The 23,301-nt window shown below is 37.5% G+C and overlaps 2 protein-coding genes across 5 annotated transcripts in view; both read right to left on the bottom strand.

The window, feature by feature from the left end:
• Positions 1–1,020, bottom strand: part of LOC115216338 — a 49,918-nt gene extending 48,898 nt beyond the window's left edge. The window contains exon 1 of the mRNA XM_036506692.1: positions 799–1,020. The gene's annotated coding sequence lies outside the window, so the exon portion shown is untranslated. The remainder of the gene's footprint in view (positions 1–798) is intronic.
• Positions 837–23,301, bottom strand: part of LOC115216732 (chloride channel CLIC-like protein 1) — a 22,674-nt gene continuing 209 nt past the window's right edge. For 2 of the 4 annotated variants that reach the window (XM_029786277.2, XM_036506688.1), the window contains exons 2-8: positions 20,347–20,457; positions 19,310–19,402; positions 14,704–14,931; positions 12,211–12,345; positions 9,618–9,794; positions 4,509–4,778; positions 1,328–1,708 (exon numbers count right to left, since the gene is read on the bottom strand). In XM_029786277.2, coding sequence (XP_029642137.1) covers positions 1,556–1,708; positions 4,509–4,778; positions 9,618–9,794; positions 12,211–12,345; positions 14,704–14,931; positions 19,310–19,402; positions 20,347–20,436 — 1,146 coding nt within the window. In that variant the 5' untranslated portion in view covers positions 20,437–20,457 and the 3' untranslated portion in view covers positions 1,328–1,555. Of the gene's footprint in view, positions 1,091–1,327; positions 1,709–4,508; positions 4,779–9,617; positions 9,795–12,210; positions 12,346–14,703; positions 14,932–19,309; positions 19,403–20,346; positions 20,458–20,890; positions 21,036–23,301 lie in introns of those variants that run through there. The other 2 variants (XM_036506689.1, XM_036506690.1) reach the window with 2 other exon arrangements.

Here is a 23,301-nt window from a genome sequence, read left to right as displayed (position 1 = left end):
CACACACAAATACTACTTTCTCTGTTAACCTTCCTTCAAGTTCATTGCACCTCTTATGTATCCATAAGTTGCACTGGAGTACAATGACACCACTGCATATCTTTTGCACCTTTGCTCTATGGAGTAGAGCCTCACTGCTTTCAGACTCTCCCCGTGGCTAATCTGTTGCACAGAGACAATCTTCTTGGTGTAACAGCACTCGATTGTTTTGAGCTCCACTGTTAGTTTGATGCTATGTGGCAACCAAAATTGGGAGTAGTTGTCTTGGTGGCTGAGAACAAATGTTCTCCACAGCACCAACAAGGTGTAATTTTTTCATGTTCTAGATTATTTACAACTTTTCTAACTATTCAGGTACATACATGAAACAGGTATCTAAACAGTGGATGAAATATCACACTCAACCAATGGGTTTTCTTTTCTTATTATATTAATCTGGAGGAAGGATTTTGCTTCTGACCTTTACAAGCTTTCTGAGACTGTAAAGATTGATGTAGTTAATGTACTTCTTCAATAGATGCAAGTAAACAGTTACAGAAAAATGTGTGAAGTGGGAATTCCAGAAGACTAATGTACTGGATGTACTGTGCTGATAGGAGGTGAGATGAATGAGTTGGGTGTGTTTGAAAGGAGAAAGTGGTACAATAGTAGCTAACTCCAAGGAACAGAGACCACTAGTGTATCTATCAAAAAGGCAGAGAAAGGAGGCAGCACATCTAGGGTCAGAAGTTGTAATGTGTAACAAATTGTAACATATCAAAAGTGATCTGTTTTTTTTTTATAAAATAATTAATTTACCTTTCTTTATTCAAGCACTCTGTTGTCCATTTATATTGTTGGAGAAGTTTAAAGTAGTAAAAGCTTGCTGCCACATAATACAAAGAGAACTGATGACTCCTATTGTCAAGCTAATAGTGCTGGCCGGAAGGAAAAAGAGTATGAGAAAGGCTGCTGAAACCAACCTAGAAATGAAATCAGTGACAAGTTGGTGCAGAACATGTAGGTGAGGCTGAAGACACAGAACAAATGGATATCCAGTCAGAGTAGCATGGGTTTAGGTAGCCAATGTACACAGAAAATATGGGAGACAGCTGAGTAAAGGAAGTCAGGCAGGTTGAGATTATTTTTGAAAATAGTGCACAATGTGCTTCCAACCCTAGCTAATATTAGATAATGGGTCTGGACAGTACTGAGTATCATCAGTGCAGACGTCATGCATTTTGGGAACATATTCTGTTAACATAACCGAGTCGTGAGTATTCTTGCTCAAGCAATGTAAGTCATAAGTATTCTTGCTCAACAATGTAATAAGAATCAACAGTGACCATTCTTGGTGATACTCTAATGCTTTTGTCAGTTTGAGCTTTTTCCTTTTCAAGGGTCCTTCTTAGAGCTTGTATTTGCATTCTTATTACATATTTTCTCAATCAGACACTTTACATAATATTTCAATGGTAGTACATATTGTCCAGGTTTGGCTGTTATTTCATTATTAGTAGGATTAATTGATTTAGCCATATTTATATATGCCACTGCTGATATTAAATAAGGATCCTTATGTAGCCATAAGATCAGCATCACCACTAGCCATTATGGCCGAGTCATTACTTTTGTCCTCCAAAGATTTTAAGTCTTCACTGGTCTTTATGTATTTCTTTAATAATGATGCAACATCTTCGATTTGATCTTTAGTTGGTTGGTTGTCTTCCTGAAAATACATGTGTATGTAGATGTATATTTGCACATATATGTATATCAACAAATAAGCAAAGAAACAATTATCCTGAAAGAAGTATATCAGAAAAATAAGGAATAATCTTAAACCAGTACTGCAGAGTTATTTGGAAAATATCAGTTGAGTGACATTAGACTGGAAAAGTGCAGAAACTGAATGGTAAATGCTACAGATCAAAGTATTAAAAAAACAACCAACTTTTAGATGTTAACTGTTTCGCGTAGGTTGATAGAAGTGGATGAGAGGATATAGAAATGTAATATTTCTTAGTTTGTATCGTAAATTTTTGTGTGATAGTCATCATCATTTTTAATGCCTATTTTCTCAGACTTGCATGGGTCAGGTAAGATTTGTTGTGCTAGAATTTCTTCAGCTAGATATGTTTCCTGAAGCTAGCCTTTACCTGTTTCCAAACCACATAGTCCAGGAATGTGTAATACTCAGTGACTGGTGTAGCAGCATTATTGTTAGCTGCTACAAGGGTAAGGGAGATGCCTTAGAAGCAATCATAGAGGCATCAAACTCTTGGGCCAGCTGATGAAAATTATGGAGTGAGTTATAACCTAATTAATTAGGGTCGGAATTAGGTTAGACAAAATGCAGTCAGGCTTCGTCCTGGGGAGAAGCACTACTGATGCTATTTTCATGGTCAGGCAACTGCAACTTAGCTAAGAATAAACCATTATATCTGGTATTCATTGATCTAGAGGAAGCCTCTGATAGACTATCCTGCTGTGTGATATGATAGGCTCTAAGGGGGCTAGCGATAGATGAGTGGCTTGTGAAAGCTGTACAAGCCATGCACAGAGATGCTGTCAGTAAGGTGAGAAGGACATCCAGCTGTAGAAACCAAGCCAAAATGGACTGGAGCCTGGTGCAGCTCTCCAGCTTATCAGTTCCAGTCAAACCATCTAACCCATGCCAGCATGGAAAATGGATGCACAAATGATGATGATGATGTTGTAATTTCAAGAATTTTATGAAGTAATTGCTTATTTTTAGATTGATATTGCAGACGACATGTGACAGGCTGGATCTAGCCAGTTTGAACATAAAGCAAAGAAAATATTTGGGCCAAATATGGCTAAAGGGTTAAGGAAAATGTGGAAAGGAGTGGAAGTCCCAAGGACAGCTATTCCAGGGAAGAAAGATTTAATTGGTATAAAAATTGGAGTGTGAGAAGAAGTAAGGAGAGCAGAAAAGATAGGTAAAATGGTGATCAGCTAAGTACATAGTTTATTAGTTCAGAGAAACAAGAATCATGGACAGATATTTTACAAGTGACAGAGAGAAGAGATAATGTTTAATGGACCAGTGATTATATGATATGTTGTAAGTGACAGGGAGAGGAGACAGTGCATTGGTGGACTGTGGACAGAGAATGTTGGTCAATGAAGGTTTACTCATCAATCAGATGGTGATTTCTTTTTTTTATATAATTTACAATTTACTTTTTTATATAATTTATAATTTACTTTTTTTTATAAGTTATAGTGTATTTGAGCACTCTAAACAATAAGTTCGTTATAATTATTATTAGCGAGGGTACATGGCCTGGTGTTGCACTCATGATTGTGAGGTTGTGGCTTCAATTCCAAGACTGGGTGGTGTGTTGCATTTTTGAGCAAACTGTTTCATCGCACATTGCTCTGCAATCAGTTCAACACCTGATGTGTGGCACACCATGTACCTGTTCAGGCAATAACAATTTAATAGAGAGAGTGAGCTAGTGTACAGCACCTACATTTGATCACTACAAACAAATCATTTGTGAACATCGTTTGGCAAAGCTGAACACTAACATGTCTTCCATATGAGTATCTGTCATTATTATTATTATTATTGAAAGAGAGAGCAGTGCATGCCATCATAGTGACACTGGGGTAAAATATACGAAGCCCAGTATACCCATCATGACTACCCGTCTGAAAAGGGTACACCAGGCACATGCATCACAACCATATGGGCATGACATGGTGATCTCATATCAAGATAAACAGCGCATAACCTTGCAGGTGGGGCCCAGGTAGAATTTTCTTCTGGTCGAGTAGCCCATCCCACTCAAAAGGTCTCTGAATAAGGATTGTTTAAGGGTGTTGAATGAACTACCCATGTTTCCAAAGGTGAATTGTCCAAACCTCTAAGAATTCCTTTCAACACATGGCTATGATGCTCCCCCACTACTCCTACTCATGATCAGAGATGCACATATCGTCAGCCACTAAGGGACATGCTCAACTGGTTAAAGTCAAACAAATGACAAGCAAATCTGTGGTACTGAGCAGAATATTTGCTGTAGACCATCTTTTATATCAAGACAAAACAATGTACATGGTAACACTTCCAATCAGTTAAGATCAGTAGCCATGAGAGCCACTGCCTGGTTAAAAGATCAGCAAAGATTGTGACATGAAACCATTTGTAAAGTTTATTAAAATTCCTGAGTTTTTAAGGTATAGCACTGAAAATGGGTTTCATTTATATATATCAATGTTGGTGCTTTTGAAGGAGACAAGTTTGTCATGCCTCCATTTTGGGGTTTTACTGATGTGAGGTGTCTCAGTTGCTTTAGCAATGATGACAAAGTGTTGATGATAATAATGGTTTGTGTGATAATGGTGCTGGTGATGAACTTGTGCTTGTGTGTGTTATGTATATAATCATCAAAGTGTATGTTTATGTGTAATATACTCAGAGTTGCTACAAAAACTGAACAGAAAGTAAACAAAGAGGCTAATTAAAATACTAGTAAAAGTGAAAAAAAAACACATACTAAGTACTCCAATTTTTGTAGAAGTTTGTTGAGAACGTCCTTGTTGTTGTCATTGTTGTTCTTTTTACTGATAGAGAAAAAGAAGGTAGAAAAAGAGTAACCACTTAGGATCATCAGCGAAACCAGCATCGAAAAGAACATCAGCAATATTATGATTGGCTGCATGTAAAGTGGTAGAGGTGCACATATATCACGGATGAAGGTGCTAATATGCTGTCCAATGTACTGAAACGGTTTGAATATAATATTGGTCATACTAATGCTTAGGGCCTGAAAATAAAAAAAAGACATACAAAAAATAAGATTAAATTTCTTTTAACTTTTGTGTTATATTATTATTATTACTGAACGAGAGAGCAGTGCATGCCATCAAAGTGGGACTGAGGTAAAATATATGAAGCCCAGTATTCCAATCATGACTACCTATCTGATAAGAGTACACCAGGCACATGCGAGTAGCCCATCATGCTCAAAAGGTCCCTGAATAAGGGTTGTTTAAGAATGTTGAACAAAACATCTATGTTTCCAGAGGTGAATTATCCAAAGCCCCTCCAAATTCCTCTCAATACATAGCTATGATGCTCCCCCCACTACTTTTGCTCGTGACCAGAGATGTACATATTGTCAGCCACTAAGGGACATGTTCAGCTGGTTAAGGTCAAACAACTGACAAGCAAATCTGTGGTATTGAACAGAATATTTGCTGTAGCCCATCTTTTATACCAAGACATACTAGCTTCATTTCTTACAAGCCTATGCATGTCCTCAGCAGTCACAGCGTGTGTTTCACTCAGCCACTTTGCCATGATGGGTCCTCAATGATATATACATATGTGTGTGTGTGTGTGTGTGTGTGTGTATACATACTTTATTATTAAAGCTGCAAAAATATCACAAAAAACTGCTATTCAGAGTTTCACGTTCTCGTTCATTGAGTAGTAGCGAATCATATATATACGAGGGACGTTCAATAAGTAATGCCTCTGACCCACTTGCAGTTGTTTGATCTAGCTGAAAATTTGCATGTGCAATCATTTATATCTCTATAGAGTAAGTGGCAAATTACAGATCTGAATTAATTGTGGTTTCTGATTTACAGGTGTTTGAACCGAGTCAAGTGTGAAATGGAGCCTGTGTCGAGCAGTGATCCGGTTTTTGTATTTGAAAGGACGCACACCACGGGAGACTTTTGATGAAATGAAAGTAACTTATGGTGATGATGCCCCATCATATGACCTTGTAAAACGCTGGCATCGTGAATTCAAACATGGTCGGAACTCTGTGGAAACAGCTCCCAGATCTGGTCGCCCCCTTCTGCCATTGATGAGGCATCTGTCTGTCAAGTTGAGGCTGCCATTTTGGAAGATCAACGCATAATTATTCGCCAAATAGCCCATGAGGTCAAGATTAGTACCGGGTCTGTGGAAACTATCATTCATGACCATTTGCATATGCAAAAGGTGTCTGCCAGATGGATTCCCAGGTTGCTCACGCCTTTCCAGAAGCAAGAACGCGTCGAGTGCTCGAGGGTGAATTTGGAGATGTGCCAAGAAGATGAGTCAAAATTTTTCAAAAGACTGATTACACAGGATGAAACCTGGGTTCATCACGATGATCCAGAGACCAAATCCCAGTCAATGCAGTGGAAGCACCGTGACTCACCCCCTCCAAAGAAGGCAAGGGTGCAGCCCTCCGCTGGCAAGGTCATGCTCACAGTCTTCTGGGACCAGGACGGAGTAGTGATGACAGACTTCCTGGCAAAGGGTACCACAATTGCAGGAGCCTATTATGCTTCACTTTTGAGGAAATTAAGAGAAGTTATCAAAATCAAGAGGCGGGGCAAGATCAGCAAAGGCATCCTCCTGCAGGACAACGCTCTGGTCCACAACTCGCTTGTCGCCAGATCAGAAGCACAGGCGTATGGCTATGAACTCCTCCCCATACTTTCCTGATCTTGCACCCTCTGATTTTCACCTCTTCCCAATCATGAAGTTGTTTTTGAAAGGAAAGCGTTTCCCAGATGATGCAGCCTTGATTTCTGAAGTCACGTTGAGGTTGGAGGACCAAGCTGGGTTCTTCTACAAAAACGGTCTCCAGAGCCGCATCAAACGACGGGAGAAACGCGTAACTCTGGGTGGTTCCTATGTAGAAAAAGACTAATAACTGTGCCAAGTTTCGTTGCTCTACTGCTATGGGAAGTGGGTCAGGGGCATTACTTATTGAACGCCCCTCGTATCTCTTATTATAAAAGGCAGATTTTATCTGCCTCCCTTTGTCACTTATAGAAATCTACAATATAGGATTTCTTCAATTACAATTTACCTAGCATTTTTAAGAGTAGAATGCATCGGGTCGTGCCAGGTCCACTTTTTAAAATTTCAACCCCAATTAAGCAAAATTTAGAGAAAACTCACATTGTGGTGTATGAGTTAAATGCTTCTCTTAGTGTGGGATACAGCACATGCAAACGCACACACACAGTGTGCAATGAATAAAGTGAAAGTAATTCACTTTCTGTAGTGAGTGACTCTTTCACTCTACATTCCCACTTCCTCTTTACACACATAGACACGCAAATATATAAATAAAATCGTAAGCTAACGTGTGTGTGTGCGTGTGTGTGAGTGTGTGCGTGTGTGAGGATGCGTGTGTGTGTGTGTGTGCGTGTGCGTGAGTGTGTGACAGGAAAGTTTTTTACGACGAATATAAGACCTATATCCAAGTAGCAGAAAGATCGCCCAAAAGTGTATATAGATATTTAAATGTATTTATATATTCATCTATACACACATGTATGTATAATGTGTGTGTATATATTTCCATAGAGGTAACCTTTCACTCCATACAAAGTTTTTTAGGACGAATATAAGATCTAAAGTTATCTCTAAGAAAAAGAAAGATCACCCAAAAGTGTATATAGATATTTAAATGTATTTATATATTCATCTATACACAGATGTATGTATAATGTGTGTGTATATATTTCCATAGAGGTAACCTTTCACTCCATACAAAGTTTTTTAGGACGAATATAAGATCTAAAGTTATCTCTAAGAAAAAGAAAGATCGCCCAAAAGTGTATATAGATATTTAAATGTATTTATATATTCATCTATACACACATGTATGTATAATGTGCGTGTATATATTTCCATAGAGGTAACCATTCAATCCATACAAAGTTTTTTAGGACGAAAATATTTATATATAAAAGAAAGGTTGTGTATCTGTCTACTCCGATTTAGATTCCTAACTACTCCCACATTTTGCAATGCAGTTTAACCAAAACCGGGTATCTTATAGTCGTGATTCATATTGAGCCCTTCTGGGTATTAGCGCGCGTCTACGATGAGTCTATGATTTTACAAATAATTTACCATCATTTTTTTCCATTTTGATGCATATTTTTTTAAATAAAGGGAAGTAACTCTCAAACTTCACACCAATATGCGTGCTCATATGCGACGTAATATCACATCAGCAGCATTTCCTCACACCCTCCTTGCACTTGGCGAAGGCAAAATACCAGGGGATGAAAATGGTAATGTTGCCATCGATTCCATTTGTACCATTGTTAAGACGCCTTCTGATCTCAGAGATGCAGTGTTCCCAGATCTACAAGCTAATTATCAGAATATGGATTGGATTGGAAAAAAGGCTATACTGGCCCCGAGGAATAAAACTGTTCACCATATTAATGATGAAATGCTAAAACTCATTCCTGGGGAAGTCTATGTATATCAGTCTATCGATACAACTCCTGACCCAGAGGACGTCATCAACTATCCAATAGAGGTACTCAATTCCTTTGAGCACCCCGGACTACCACCACACTTTCTCAAACTTAAAGTTGGTGCCCCTATAATGCTCATCAGAAATTTGGTTCCCCCAAAACAATGCAATGGCACACGTTTTATCGTTAAGTCCTTATCTCCCACCGTAGACTTATATCAATATTTGCCTGAATAATCATCATCATTCAGTGCAATCATTAACAGTACTTTCAAGCAATTCAGCCCCGAGCAACGCTGGGCAATTCTGCTAGTATATATATATATATATATACACACACACACACACTCATACACATCTGTATGTGTGTGTGTCTCTGTAACTATTTTTGTTCCCCACCAGTATCTGACAACCAGTGTTGGCCTGTTTATGCCTGTGACCTAGCAGTTTGGCAAAACAAAAAGATAGAATAAGTACGAGGCTTAATGAAAGAAAGAAAAAAAGAAGTTCAGGGGTTGATTTGTTTGCTTAAGATTTCTTCAAGATAGTGCCCTAGCCTCGCCGCAGTGTAATGACTGAAACAAATAAATGATAAAAGATTACTCTAAGGGGTCAGATTTGGAACATGAAATGCTTTAAGGTTTATGCATTTTATAAAGGGGATTAAGTTTTACCATTTCTTTTACTTGTTTTGTTGGACTGCAGCCATGGTGAGGCACCACCATGTTGTTAAATAAATAAACACCAGTACTTTTTTCTTTTTATTTATTCTATCAGTTACTTTTGCCAAACTGTTAAGTTATGGAGACATAATCAAACCAACACAGGTTGTCAAGCAATGGTGGTGAGAACAAATGCTAACACACCCACATACAGACACGCATGTATATATACGTGGGGGAGGGGGGCTGCTGAAAAGTTCTTGGCTTTGGGTTAAAGAAAATGCAGGAGAATCGGTTAATTATGATTTTATTCAACATATTCCCCTCTCAGATTTACGCACTTATTGCAACAGTCCTTCTACTATAGCTTTGGTCAGACCATAGTTTCGTGAGTGTTTTGATAGACAAAAACTGAAAGAAGCTCATCATGTGCATATGTGAGTGTGTATGTGTCTTGTGCCTGTGTTTGCCCTCAACCACTGCTTGATAACTGGTGTTGGTGTGTTTACATTCCCATATTTTAGTGGTTTGGCAAAAGTGATTGATAGAATAAATACCAGGCATAAAAAAAAAGTACAGGGGTTGATTCATTTGACTAAACTTCAAGGCGGTGCCCCAGTATGGCCACAGTCTAATAACTGAAACAAGTAAAAAGTAAAAGATATTCTCAAGAAAAAATTCAACCCATCCAAAGACTATGAAATAATATACATACCTCGTAAGGGCGTACTCTGAAAAACGGACTTATATCAACATAAACTAGATATGTTAGACATTCATCTTTTTGAACTGAAAACCATTCTACAAGCAGTGTTTTAAAAGACTTGTCATCCCTTACACAGCCTTTAGGAGGTCCTTGTTGCAAAGCATGATAAGTTTTTGCTTTTTCCTCCTGAAAATACAGATATAAATGTCAATTAAAAGTAGCAATTGTTAATAGTAAAGAATTGTAAAATTAAAATTTTGATTATGATCAAATGGGATTGTTAAATTTAAGATATTACAGATTACTGCTTGGTTGAGATTTTCCACAGAGATAAGCATGCCAGAATTAATATTTGCTGCTAGGAAGTTTGGAGTTATGACTTGGGAGTTCAAATTCTGCGTGATTCAACTTATAGTTTTCTTTATTTATGAATGACAAAATAAATACCATGTTGACAAACTAGGCACCAGCCAATGAGAGAGTCTGTGGTCACTTGATCAATTAGAAATAAGAGCCAAATATCTCTCAAATCGCATCTACTATCTTAACAAATAGGTACACTGTCTGAAAAAGAAAAAAAAGCTTGATTGGCCATGGTTGGAATGCCTTTGACATAAGCATGCTAAATCTCAGAACTGGCCTGGGGCTAAACAACTGCAACAACAGTAGCAACAGAAAAGGTATAATTTAAATACAGTGTCAAATTGACTGGATGCTTGACCTAACAGGGTCTTCCTGTTGAGTTTTCTCAATAGCCACTCTATATAGAGGTGCATAGTAGAAATACTCATTGCGATTTTGTGCGAATATGAGAACTTCATTATCCCCACCATGAAGACCGATTAAATTATAAACTAAGGAAAATCATCTAACTTTATAAAGTTAAACAAAACTTAGTGATAGTCAACATTAGGAGAAAAGAGTTAATAATACTTGTAAGATAAAAGGTGGGAGCTGGTAGACTTGTCAGCACGTGGGATGAAATGCTTAACTGCATTTCTTCTGGATCTTTATATTTGGAGTTCAAATTCTGGCAAGATCACCTTTGCCTTTCATCCTTTTGTGGTTGATAAGGTAAGTACCAGTTGAACACTGGGGTCAATGTAATTGACTTGCTCCCATTCCTAAAACTGCTGGTCTTGTGCTAAGATTTGAAACAAAATTTGGTTTGTATGTCAACCCATGCCAGCATGGAAAACAGATGTTATAGGGTGATGATGATGATGATGCCATAAGTGAAGACATGTTGCTTAATGCTTACAGTGTTGGGCTCACAATCACAAAGTCATGGGTTCAATTCCTGGACCAGGTGGTATGTTGTGTTCTTGAGCAAGGCATTTACTCTGCTGAAATGAGTGCCAGGAGTATTTGGGGGTTGGGGTGAGGATTAATCTTGTAGTGGAATAGCATCCCACTCAGGAAAGAGCCCTGTACTCTTTGTTGCTTATATGTAATGGAAACCAGTCCAATGGACTTACATGCTCAAGGTAACCTTTAATTAACTTTATACCATGAAGGGAAATGAGCTGTAATCTTTTGTATATAGACATCATCATTATTTAGCATCTGCTTTCTATGTTAACATGGGTTAGATGGTTTGATTGAAACTGGTATGCTGGAGGGCTGCACCAGGTTCCAATCTGATTTGGCACGGTTTCTATAGCTGGATGTTCTTCCTAATGCCAAACATTCCAAGAGTGTAATGGGTGCTTTTTCATGTGCCACCGGCACAGGTGGCAAGTTACGTGACACTGGCATCAGACACAACTGTGATTTCACTTGGTTTGATGGGTCTTCTTAAGCATGGCATATCATCAAAGGTCTCAGTCATTTGTCATTGCCTCCGTGCGGCAATGACAAGTGCATTGAAATTCTTCTGTTATTTCATAAATTAAATATAGCTAAGCATTTGAGCAAATTCCATATGAAATCCATGAGAGCCAGCAAGTTTGGGGAAATTTGAAAGTCAATTACATTGACCTCAGTAATCAACTGGTACTTATTTTATTGACCCTGAAAGAATGAAAGGCAAAGTTAACCTTTGTGGAATTTGAACTCAGAAAGTAAAGATGGACAAGATGCTGCTAAACATTTTTCCCACTGTGCTAATGATTCTGCCAACTCATCATCCTAATAATAATAATAATAATAATCCTTTCTTCTATAAGCACAAGGCCTGAAATTTCGGCAGAAGGGGCAAGTCGATTACATCAACCCCAGTCTGTAACTGGTACTTATTTCATCAATCCCAAAAGGATGAAAGGCAAAGTTGACCTTGGTGGAATTTGAACTTAGGATACACTGATTTTGCCCGGTGTGCTAACGATTCTGCCAGCTCACCACCTAATAATAATAATAATAATAATAATAAAAATAATAATAATATTTGAAAATAAATAATGATGCAAAAGAGACAAGGTACATGTGAGTCGCTGGACAAAGATACATACACCATAAATTTATAACATACAGTTGCAGAAAACATGTATGCTCACACATATTCACATTTCCAAACACATACACACACATTCACATACAGCCATCACCTACACACACACATGCAATATAATAGTTTACAAGTATTAATCATGAAATATATTACCTCATACAGATAGAACCAATTCCACATAATATTGATAAAAAACGTCACTACTATAAGTTTCGAGATCCTTTTTGCTGTAAACAAGTTAAACAGGAAAGTGGTGGCTATTATCACACATACAGCAACAAGAAAACACTGCAAAAAAAAAAAAAAGATACATACATATATATATATATATCAATGAACAGTAAATGATAATGATGAAGATAAATATCTGATACTTGTCTGGCACCTGTGTCGGTGGCACATAAAAACACCATCCGAGCGTGGTCGTCTGCTAGCCTCGTCTGGCACCTGTGTCGGTGGCACATAAAAACACCATCCGAGTGTGGTCGTCTGCTAGCCTTGTCTGGCACCTGTGTCGGTGGCACATAAAAACACCATCCGAGCGTGGCCGTTCGCCAGCTTCGTCTGGCACCTGTGTCGGTGGCACATAAAAACACCATCCGAGCGTGGCCGTTCGCCAGCCTCGTCTGGCACCTGTGTCGGTGGCACATAAAATCACCCACTACACTCTCGGAGTGGTTGGCGTTAGGAAGGGCATCCAGCTGTAGAAACACTGCCAGATCTGACTGGCCTGGTGCAGCCTTCGGGCTCCCCAGACCCCAGTTGAACCGTCCAACCCATGCTAGCATGGAAAGCGGACGTTAAATGATGATGATGATGATGATGACTTGAAATGTTATTAAAATCGTAATTTTTTGAACCAAGACGTAAATCATCTTGTTAGTATGTCTCTCTGCAAAAACGATGATCAAGAAACGAAAAGGTAATTAAAAAAATTAATGAAACAAAAAGCAGTCTATGGGAAGTTTAAAAATTTTTCTGTTAAAAAACGAACTTGTACTTGTGTTTATTTTCTTTTTAAAAAAGTCAAGTAATCAGCTATTTCATATTTGAAGTGCAAGTTGTCTCCCTTAGATTACTTTAGTTTTATTTATGTTTTTTTTTTTTTTATTTTTATAAGCAAATAACAGATTTCTCTGGAAACCACCACCATTTTACATCAGACAACCAAGAATTATAGATATTCATTGCTGGTTGTTTTTGTTCTTTTGTTGCTTAATTCCACGTTAGCCCTGCGATCAAAGGCATTCCAGCTTTGCTCAATCTCTCTTTGTATATACATGACTACAAGTGTAATTTTTTTTAAAGACGGTTGGGTATGATTTGAGGGAGATTTGATTGTTATTGCCAGCAACTCAAGTGACTATGTAGAGGCTCCCTCCTCTACTTGTTTCATACTGTTGGTGTGTTGTAGTTGTAGACCGCCACACTTCTGACGCGTGTATCATAAAGTTTATTTTAACGAAGGAAAATGAATCTTTCTTCATTAATAAGGACAACTGAAGGTTTTCTTTCTTTCATGTTGTGCTTTAGACGATCTAATATTAACCTGCTTCTAAACCAAGCACCAAGTTATATCCTGTAATTAACAACGTGTAATTATCTCCTATAGATCCTATATATGGTCACTTTACAGCAAGGTATAGCAACCATCACACTGAACAATGTAATCCTTGATATATAAAATGACATGGAATGTTTTTCATCATTTGTTTAATCAAGGCTGAGCTTTGTATAAACAAACCCACTAGGCAGAAGTAACACGCAACTTTACAACATAGAGCTAAGAGAAGAAATCAACATCTCAAGATGAAGACAATGACTCAAACCTTCACTTTTCTGAGCCAAGCCAGTCACACTTGTCCCCAGTGAGCCATATCGTCACACCTGACCTTAGTAAGCCATACTGTCACACTTGTCCTTAGTGAGTCATACTATCACACCAGTCCTCAGTGAGCTATATTGTCCCTTACAATACATTACATACAATCCCTCATTCTAATTGTTTTGGCTTGTTGAATTCTCTTCTATTCTTCCATGTTTTCTGTCAATACCCCAACTCCTTACATGTGCAGGCATGACCATGTGGTTAAGTTTGTTTCACAACTATATGATTTCAAGTTCAGTCCAACTGCACTGTACATCAGGTAAGTATCTCCAGCTATCGCTTCAACTTCACAAAGTCAAATTTAATAGACAGAAACTGTGTAGAACCCTGCCGAAGGGACCTTTCTTCTTCTTAGCAGCTGGTAGACTTAATAGCTCAGCTTAACATCACCACCTGGACCATGGGTGGTTTTAGCAGAGTCCCCTTTGTTGCAGTCATTTAGGTTGGTCTTAGGTCTGAGAGTAGCTTGCACCCATTCTCCTGTTACTCACAAAAGTCATGAAGAAGGCCATGGATGCTGCTCTTTCGCTATTATTAACTAATTACAAAAATTATTGTGGCCAATGGAACTCCTTTCTTTTTTATCATTCACACAATACTCAAGTCCTGCTATCCAACTATCATAATAATAAACCATTGTCATTTATTTTCATCCATTCTTCTAATAGGTAATCTTTCAGTCTCTGTTTGTACTCAATGATGAAAAAGAAAATGTTTATAGCATAAAACATCTGGAAGGATCTGAAAAAAATACATACCATTTCAACTGAGTCCACAAAATATTCTCTGAAGTAAGTTGAGCCACTATAATTACTATTAAAAGGTGTTATATCTTTGACCATATGTGACAATACTTCTACAACATCATCAAAGTTGGTTTGGCCATTCACAAACTCATGTAGGATTTTGTGGTCAGTAATTGACAATTCAAAAAATAATTCGTAGTCAGTTTTCTTTTGAGATTCTTCCTGATTAGCTGTTGACTGCTGCAAAACAATATTTACAACTGTTAATTGTACTAATATTTGGGAATGACTTCTGCCCGTCCTCCCTGCCCCATTTTCTCACAAATTTGTTTATTTTAATTTTTTTTTTTTTTGCCATAAATCTCCGATTTTGGATACGGAAGTTCTGGAAAATTGCCAAATATCGGTATTGTGAAATTTTTTTCCCCACTTTCCCACCAACTTCTTCAATTTTGACTTTTTCCCCAACACTAACCCTAAAACTGTAATTACAGAAATATTTTGAAATTTTTTCCGCATATTTAGGAAAAAAAAATTCTAAAAGAAATATTTTACAAAGATTTTTGGAAATTGTTTTGAGAATCATAATCTCCGTATTTTTCTGCATATTTTGAAAAAAAAATTCTGAAAAAAGGTTAAAAATGAAGGAAATGGGGGTGGGGGTAATTTAGAAATGTCGATTTTTGCCAATTTCCACATAGAGAGTGAAGTGGAGGAATACAAACAGATGCGAGATATGCAGGGATATTGTATCTGCAGTTTCATTATTTAAGCAGAATGGTATACATATACGTTATATGGTAACAACATTGGGTCGGCATAGATAGAGGAAAGATCTCTACCCCAAACATTAAATGAAAAATATTGGGTTAGTAAAAAAGTTCACAGTGTTTTTCAATTGGTGATGTTTAATCACATGATCTGTTTTATCATGTGACAAGAAAATGATATATATATATATATATGGTGTACATATAACTTATATGTATACCATTCTGCTTAAATAATAGAACTGCAGATACAATATCCCTGCATATCTCATGTCTGTTTTCATTCCTCCACTTCACTTTTTATTTCATATCTTCTCTAGAATAACTATTGCTTAACCATTCTCTCGCACCATCTCCAATGAAGGGATATATAAAATATCCTGGAAACAGCTGTAAGACCTTCTTTTTATAAATGTTCTGAAATCTTGGATTTTTTTCTCATTCTGTTAATGTTTTATATATCATTATCATCATCATCATCATCGTTTAACGTCCGTTTTCCACGCTAGCACGGGTTGGATGGTTCGACCGGGGTCTGGGAAGCCAGGGGCTGCACCAGGTTCCAGTCTGATCTGGCAGAGTTTCTACAAGTGGATGCCCTTCCTAACGCCAACCACTCTGCGAGTGTAGTGGGTGCTTTTTACGTGCCACCTGCACAGGTGCCAGGGGGGTCCAGCATCGGCCACGATCGGTTAGTGCTTTTTATGTGCCACCGGCACTGGAGCCGGTCGAGGCAGCGCTGGCATCGGCCACGTTCGGATGGTGGTTTTTATGTGCCACCGGCATGGGTATCACAACTACTATTTCCATTGATATTTATTTCGATGTTCATGTACTTGACTCAACAGGTCTCCTCAAGCACAGCGGGATGTTCTGGAATCCAAGGTACTTTGAATGGGCAGGGGCTATGCGGAACTGGTGCAGGAAGCAGCCCGGGTCTTTGCAGTCACAGCATATCTCCAGAGATCTCGGTCCTTTGCTATTGCCTCAGTGAGGCCCAACGCTCTGAGGTCATGCTTGACTACCTCATCCCATGTCTTCCGGGGTCTACCTCTCCCCCTGATACCTTCAACTGTTTGGGAGTGGCACTTCTTCACACATCTCTCCTCATCCATCCGCAGTACATGACCATACCATCGCAAGCGTCGCTCTTGCACACCATATCTGATGTTTCTTATGTCCAGCATTTCTCTCAGGGTGCTTACCCTCTGTCGTGCGCGCACACTGACATTACACATCCAGCGGATCATGCTAGCTTCATTCCTTTCAAGTCTACGCATGTCCTCTGCAGTCACAGCCCATGTTTCACTACCATGAAGCATGGCAGTTCGCACACATGCATCATACAATCTACCTTTCACTTTGAGTGAGAGACCCTTTGTTGCCAGTAGGGGTAGGAGCTTTCTGAACTTTGCCCAGGCTATTCGTATTCTAGTGGTGACACCCTCTGAGCATCACCTCCACTACTAACTTGGTCACCCAGGTAGCGGAAACTATGAACTACTTCTAGTTTCTCCCCCTGGAGTGTGATGGAATCTGTTTTCTGAGTATCTGTGGTGTCTATTGTCCCTGTGCATCTGCCGCACATGAAAGCTATCTTATCAGTTAATTTCCCTTTGATGTTGCTGCACCTCTTATGCGTCCATAGCTTACACTAGGTGCATCTTATGGAGTTTCTACCTACACCTTTCCTACAGATCGAGCAGGGCCACCTGCCCGAAGGGGTGTATGCTGAGTTCGCCTTTCTGCTTACTATAACTTTGGTCTTTGCTACATTTACTCTAAGGCCCTTTGATTCTAACCCTTGCTTTCACACCCGAAATTTCTTTTCTAGTTCCGGTAGTGATTCTGCTATGAGAGCCAGCAATAATGAACAAATCGAGACTTTAATAAAAAATAATCCATGTTACACAAAGTGAGACGTCACAGAGATTTTCCACATACTTCATGTGAGCGTTATAAAGCATTTAAAAATACTTTGTTACATGAATTACTATGATATTTGGGTGCCTTATAACTTAATAGAAAAAAACTTAAAGCACATTTCCATCTGTGATTCTCAGATGAAACAAAAACAATCCATTTTTGAAAAAAACAATATTTAAATATCTAAATATTGTTAATGAATTTTACTTAAAAAATGCTATGCACTTTTTTTTACCAATCCAATAGTATGTTGAGGGGAGTAAATCTGATCTTTGGTAGATAAGTGACAGTTACTCAAGGTATGTGTTACGGTGGCACAGAAACTGAAACCACATAGTTGTGAAGCAAATTTTTTAGCCACACAACCATCTTGCACCTGTCATCTTTATCTAATACTATCTAATAACCCTTCTTTTGGGTTATGTGCATCTTCCACATACAAAAGTTTTCCTGTTAATCTTCCTCTGATGTTGCTGCACCTTTTATGTGTCCAAAGCTTACACTGGGTGCATCTTATGGAGTTTCTGCATACACCTTTTCTACAAATTGAGCAAGGCCATCTACCTGAAGGGATTTGTGATTTGTCTGCCTTCCTATTTACTAAGACTTTGGTTTTTGCTAGGTTAACCAGAATATATTTTCAGTTAATGTTCCCTTTAATCTGTGTGTGTGTGTGTGTGTATGTTTTACAATTAGTGCACAAAGGGAAAATTGTTCATAACCGAGGTTTGCAAGATGAAATCAAATTTCTAAAAATTGAAGACAGTTACTTGATTGGGAGCACTCATACTTTGCAAGATAGGACAAAATTTGCTCACAAGCAATTTTTTACACATAACTACAGCAAAGAATTAGAGGGGACATTACTTTCAGTTATCCATTATTGCAATGGGAAGCTACATCCTTTTCATTTTCCCACAATCAGTAAAAGTTCTGTATTATTTGTTTTTCTAGCTGGGAAGAGATTTGCTTCAATAGTTACTCATACTAATAAACACAGGCATGGATGTGTGGTTAAGAAGTTTGCTTTGTGACTGCATGAATTTGAGTTCAATCCTAATACATGGCACCTCAGGCAAGTGCCTTCCAGATGTCTTAAATACTCCATATGCTTCATGACTTGAGATATAGTTTTGCAAGCAAGTATTTTTTGATGTTTTTTAACTGGGCATTGAGTATTTTGATTATAGTGGCTAGCAGGAAATAGTCAAAAAGCTTTGCTGAAGTCAATGGTAGTTAAAATGGAGGGGTCTTTTTCTGGTGTTGTGGAAGTCTAGTATTTTTTGTGTAAATTTCATGATTAGTATGATATGTGACTGTAGTGATCTGAATCCAAGTTGTGAGTCAGAAAGAATGTGTAGATAGGTGATATCAAGGACAATTGTTTTAGGATGTACCTATCAAGGTGCTGGATCAGTGTAGTGCAGTTTCAGTTGTATTTCTATGTTCTAAAATTGTCATAATTTTGCTTGTTTTCAGATTCTAGGAAGTTGGCAGTGTTAGAATAAGAAATTCAAGATTGGATTGGTGAATGCAATAAATCCAACAGGTGATATATGGAGTATCATTAATTTCCTGAGGTTTCTGAATTCAGGTTTAGAAAGGCTAGGATGGACAAAATTCAATAAGAGGAGATGGGTGCTTATCTTCTTGAAGAGGTATTGTCAGCCTAGATTTGGCCTAACAATAGACATTTAGAAAGAACAAATACTATTAGTGGATACAAACAACTGATGCTAACAACAAGCAGTATAAATTTGGTGGAATTTTCAATTTGGATTAGCCATTAAAATAGGAGACAAAAATGAAAATTTACATTGTAAGCTATTTATAAGTGCTTTCTCTAACACTTTTATAGTAGGTAATAAGGAAAATAAGATTTAACTGCCAACCTTTTTATTTTGAATAAATTTTTACATTACCTTTACATCTGGTAATTTTGACAGCAACTTTCTCACAAATTGTTTCACTACCAGGTCTTGAGAACATGTCTGTTCAATATTTGGAAATCTCTCCTGTTAATAAAAAACAATATTTACAACTATACCAAACATGTAAATAGAATAATCTTTTCTATTTAAGCAGAGTAAACAATATGATCTGTCTATGAAATGTCACTAAGTTTAAATGGCTACACAGTAAAAATAGTTGTGGTTTTTACAGTACCAACTAAAATTGGTTGCCAAATTTCTGTTATATATTATTATCTCTATACAGGGAAGGAGGCATTTTTTTGAAAATTTAAATAATAGCATTTGTTGGAAGACTTGAAGCAAGATTGGGACTTGTTATTTTCCAAGCTAATTGAAAGAAGAATAATTCCGTGAGAAGATAACTATAATAATGCTTGTAGTTATGACTCTATGCCCTGTAGCTAGCCTAGCATCTTAAATTGAGTGATATTGTACAGTTAAATTACATCCCAGGTTTCAGTCACCTATACATGAATTATGGCAAAAAGAGACTAAAGAAAACTCAGGTATGAGTTATGAAGTCGTACCTGAATATCTGGACCACAGAGAACTGAGACACATTGAAGACAGTCTTTATCTAGCCAAAATATGTCAGTATGGAGTTAAGATGTTAAATGTTAATAATGATATTTGAGAATATTTTCCATTGTACTACTAACAATGTTATCCAACATTTTGTATATTTTTCACGTGTGTGTGTGTATGTGTGCATGAAGATAATGACCAAAAGACAGCCTTTGCCAAGTGGCAGGCACAATATGCTTTCTGCCCATGGGTACCTTCAATAGATACAACTCTGATGCAAGAATTTGGATCAAACTTTGGATCCTTCTTTCCCCACAGATATTCAAGCTGAAGACATCTATTGCATCAATCCAATTGTTATGAGAAGGACTTCAAAGGTTAAGAGCACTGCCCATCAACTCTTTAAAAAAATCATTTACAAAAATAAGAAAAATTAAATGAACATAAAATACATTTCATACCCATAAATCAGAATGGACAGTGTGCTGGTTTAAAATACAAGTCAGTGTAAGGATCTGGACCAAAGTTAAATACATTTTAGATGGCTTCATTATGCTTTTGATTGAAAGGACCTGGAAAATACAATGGAAAAAAAATTAATTATAAAATTACAAATAGTACACACAGGCACACACACATACATATGGCTGTGATTAAGAAATTCATATTGCAGCCATATGCTTCAGGACTTAGTCCTATATTCTACATTTTGGGCAAATAACATCTTTTATAGCCTTGGGTTGATCAATGGATATATCTGCAAAACATTTTATGGTTTGCCTTCATTTCTGGGGCCCCCATGAGAAAGTGAAATGTTTTTCTTACAAATAAAACTGTTAAGGAACTAAAGTAAACTAGTGCACAGTAGAGTGCCATAAAGAATCCAGTGTGATGTTGTCACTATTTGGATCCACTAATTATTTTGACTACATTCCTTAATTAACCTGACTATTAACTACAAAAGTGTATCAAATATTAAGAAAAGCAAATACATGAAACAATTACTTTTACTCCAAAATTACGGCCTTCTTCCTTGCATTTGACATCCTCTTGGTTATGGAGAGGATATTGAACTCACTGACAAATTGTATTGTGCAGATGAACAATTATGAAAGTTTAACAATGGTATTTATAGTATAAAATCTTGTAGTTGAGGGTAGAAGGCTATTATTCTTTATTTGAAAATCATCAATTACGACAACAAAGTCAGCAGCTACAATGACAAAGCTCAACACAACGACGCATTAGACCAATTTTGGAATAAGTGAAGAACAATATTATTCAATCATTAAAATGGCCATTTATTTAATGTCATTACATTAGTTGTTTGGAGGTGCAATGGCCCAGTGGTTAGGGCAGCAGACTCGCAGTTGGAGGATTGTGGCTTCGATTCCCAGACCGGGCGTTGTGTGTGTTTATTGAGCAAAAACACCTAAAGCTCCACGAGGCAACCCGTAGTGCTCTTTCGCCCCAAATTTCTCTCGCTCTTTCTTCCTGTTTCTTGAGTAACACTGCGATGGACTGGCATCCTGTCCAGCTGGGGGGAACGCCATAGAAACTGGGAAACCGTACCCATGAGCCTGGCTAGGCTTGAAAAGAGCGCATAAAAAAATATAAAAAATTTGTTGTTACAATGTTGAAGATGATTATAATGTTAGTCGTTACAATATAGAAAATAACATTTTATTGCTGTTTGGGTACACAAGTTATTTGTAGGTTTTGAGACCATTTTGTATGATAGCTGGTAGTTAGTTTGATCCCTGCCACTACTAGAGAAAGGGACAAGAGTAAGGCTGATAAAAATGGTAAGGGTTGTATTGTTCCTTGCATAAAGTCGCTGATTTCTTTCTTCATCATTGATAGAATGAAGAAGAAGCTGAATTACCAAAGAGATCAACTGACATTTGGTTGTGTATTTATATTCTTGCTAACTAAATTAGGTTAAGCTAAAACGATGGGATTTCTCCTCTGTAACAAGTTTGACCCATGAATAACTTGAAAAGGTCTAAGAGGTTCATTTATTCTCATTAATCTCTTTGTGCAAGAAAGGTAAAAGCATTAGGCCAATTACTTATTTGACAATGCGGAAAAATGTGGATTCAGTTTCATATTCTGGTTCAGAAATTTGTAGCTGTTTGTTACATCATTTTACCTCCAGATAATTTGCCGAGGATAAAATATTGAGGATCTTTTCGGTTTGAATGGCAGTTTTTTCTAGCGGTGTCATATGAAATTGTCACCCACAATTATGACCCTAGAATCGATCTATTGCATTTCAATCTCTTTTAGGGTTAGGGGTGGGGGAAGGTATCTTTTTTTCTTCACAAATGTAAATAAACCCAATCTGTTTCTTAAACGAGGGACATATTCATACTGCACAGAATGCTTTTTAACTCAATAGACGTCACTGATTGGTTGAAATTGCAGAAATTGAAGAAAAAAAACAAATATCTTACAAACTATAGAATTTTCTCAATAAAGCCAAGAGAAAAAGATGTTTTATAAACACATTCTACCAGTATACGAAGTTTAAAATTTTTTAGTTACCTAGAAATTATGTTAAAAACTGCCGTTCAAACCGAAAAGATCCAAATATTGATGACAGTAAAAATTGCAGGAATGTGCACTATGTGAATTGATGACTGTTCAATGTTGTGACTGGAAAGTGTGATGTTAAGCCAAGAAAAATCATACTAGGAAAGAGAATCTGAGGTGATGTATACAGGATAGATATCTATTTGAGTGGTTCTAAGTAATTCAATGTCGCTTCGTGTGTATAGTGCACAGCCTGGCTTTGCCTTCAGAGGCAGTGTTAAGTGAGCATGCACATGATTCAGTAATGGATTGTGTATAAAATGCAGAAGACATTCACCTGAGGATTTTCAGTGAAAGGAGCTGAGACAACAGAGTGCATCGCAATCAATGATATGACTGAAAAAGTATGTATGCTGTGTAAAGTGCCTTAAAAGAAGTGCAGAGGCCAAGTGTGTCAGGCTTTGTGGTCATGTACATTTGCTGTGGGTTTAGCATGGCAACAAAATGTGACATGCTGGCTTGTTGAGATAGGCAAACTTTCTCTATGTCTACTGTGACCATCCTGTGGTCTTACAGAGGTAAGTTGCGCCGTGAAGCAAGTGTGCAGAGAGCATGATTAGATATCCAACAAAGAAAACAAGTCAATGAAGGCACAAATATCAAGGTGCTTGCGTGTAACAGGGTGTAAGTATACGCGTATATATGGACGTTGATTATTTTTTGTACAAAAAATATAAAAAGTGCAAAGATTAATTAATCTGCAAAAAAATCCACAAACATTTAAGAGAAACTATGTAGCAGAAAAACACGTCTTTACTCACTCACACATACACAAAGACACACACTCGTCTATCTTCCACCTGCTGTCACATCAAAACAAA

This window comes from Octopus sinensis, linkage group LG10 (genome assembly GCF_006345805.1).
Source record: "Octopus sinensis linkage group LG10, ASM634580v1, whole genome shotgun sequence".
NCBI lineage: Eukaryota > Metazoa > Mollusca > Cephalopoda > Octopoda > Octopodidae > Octopus > Octopus sinensis.
Note: the sequence above shows the minus strand (reverse complement) of the source record. Positions and strands in the feature narration are given on the sequence as shown.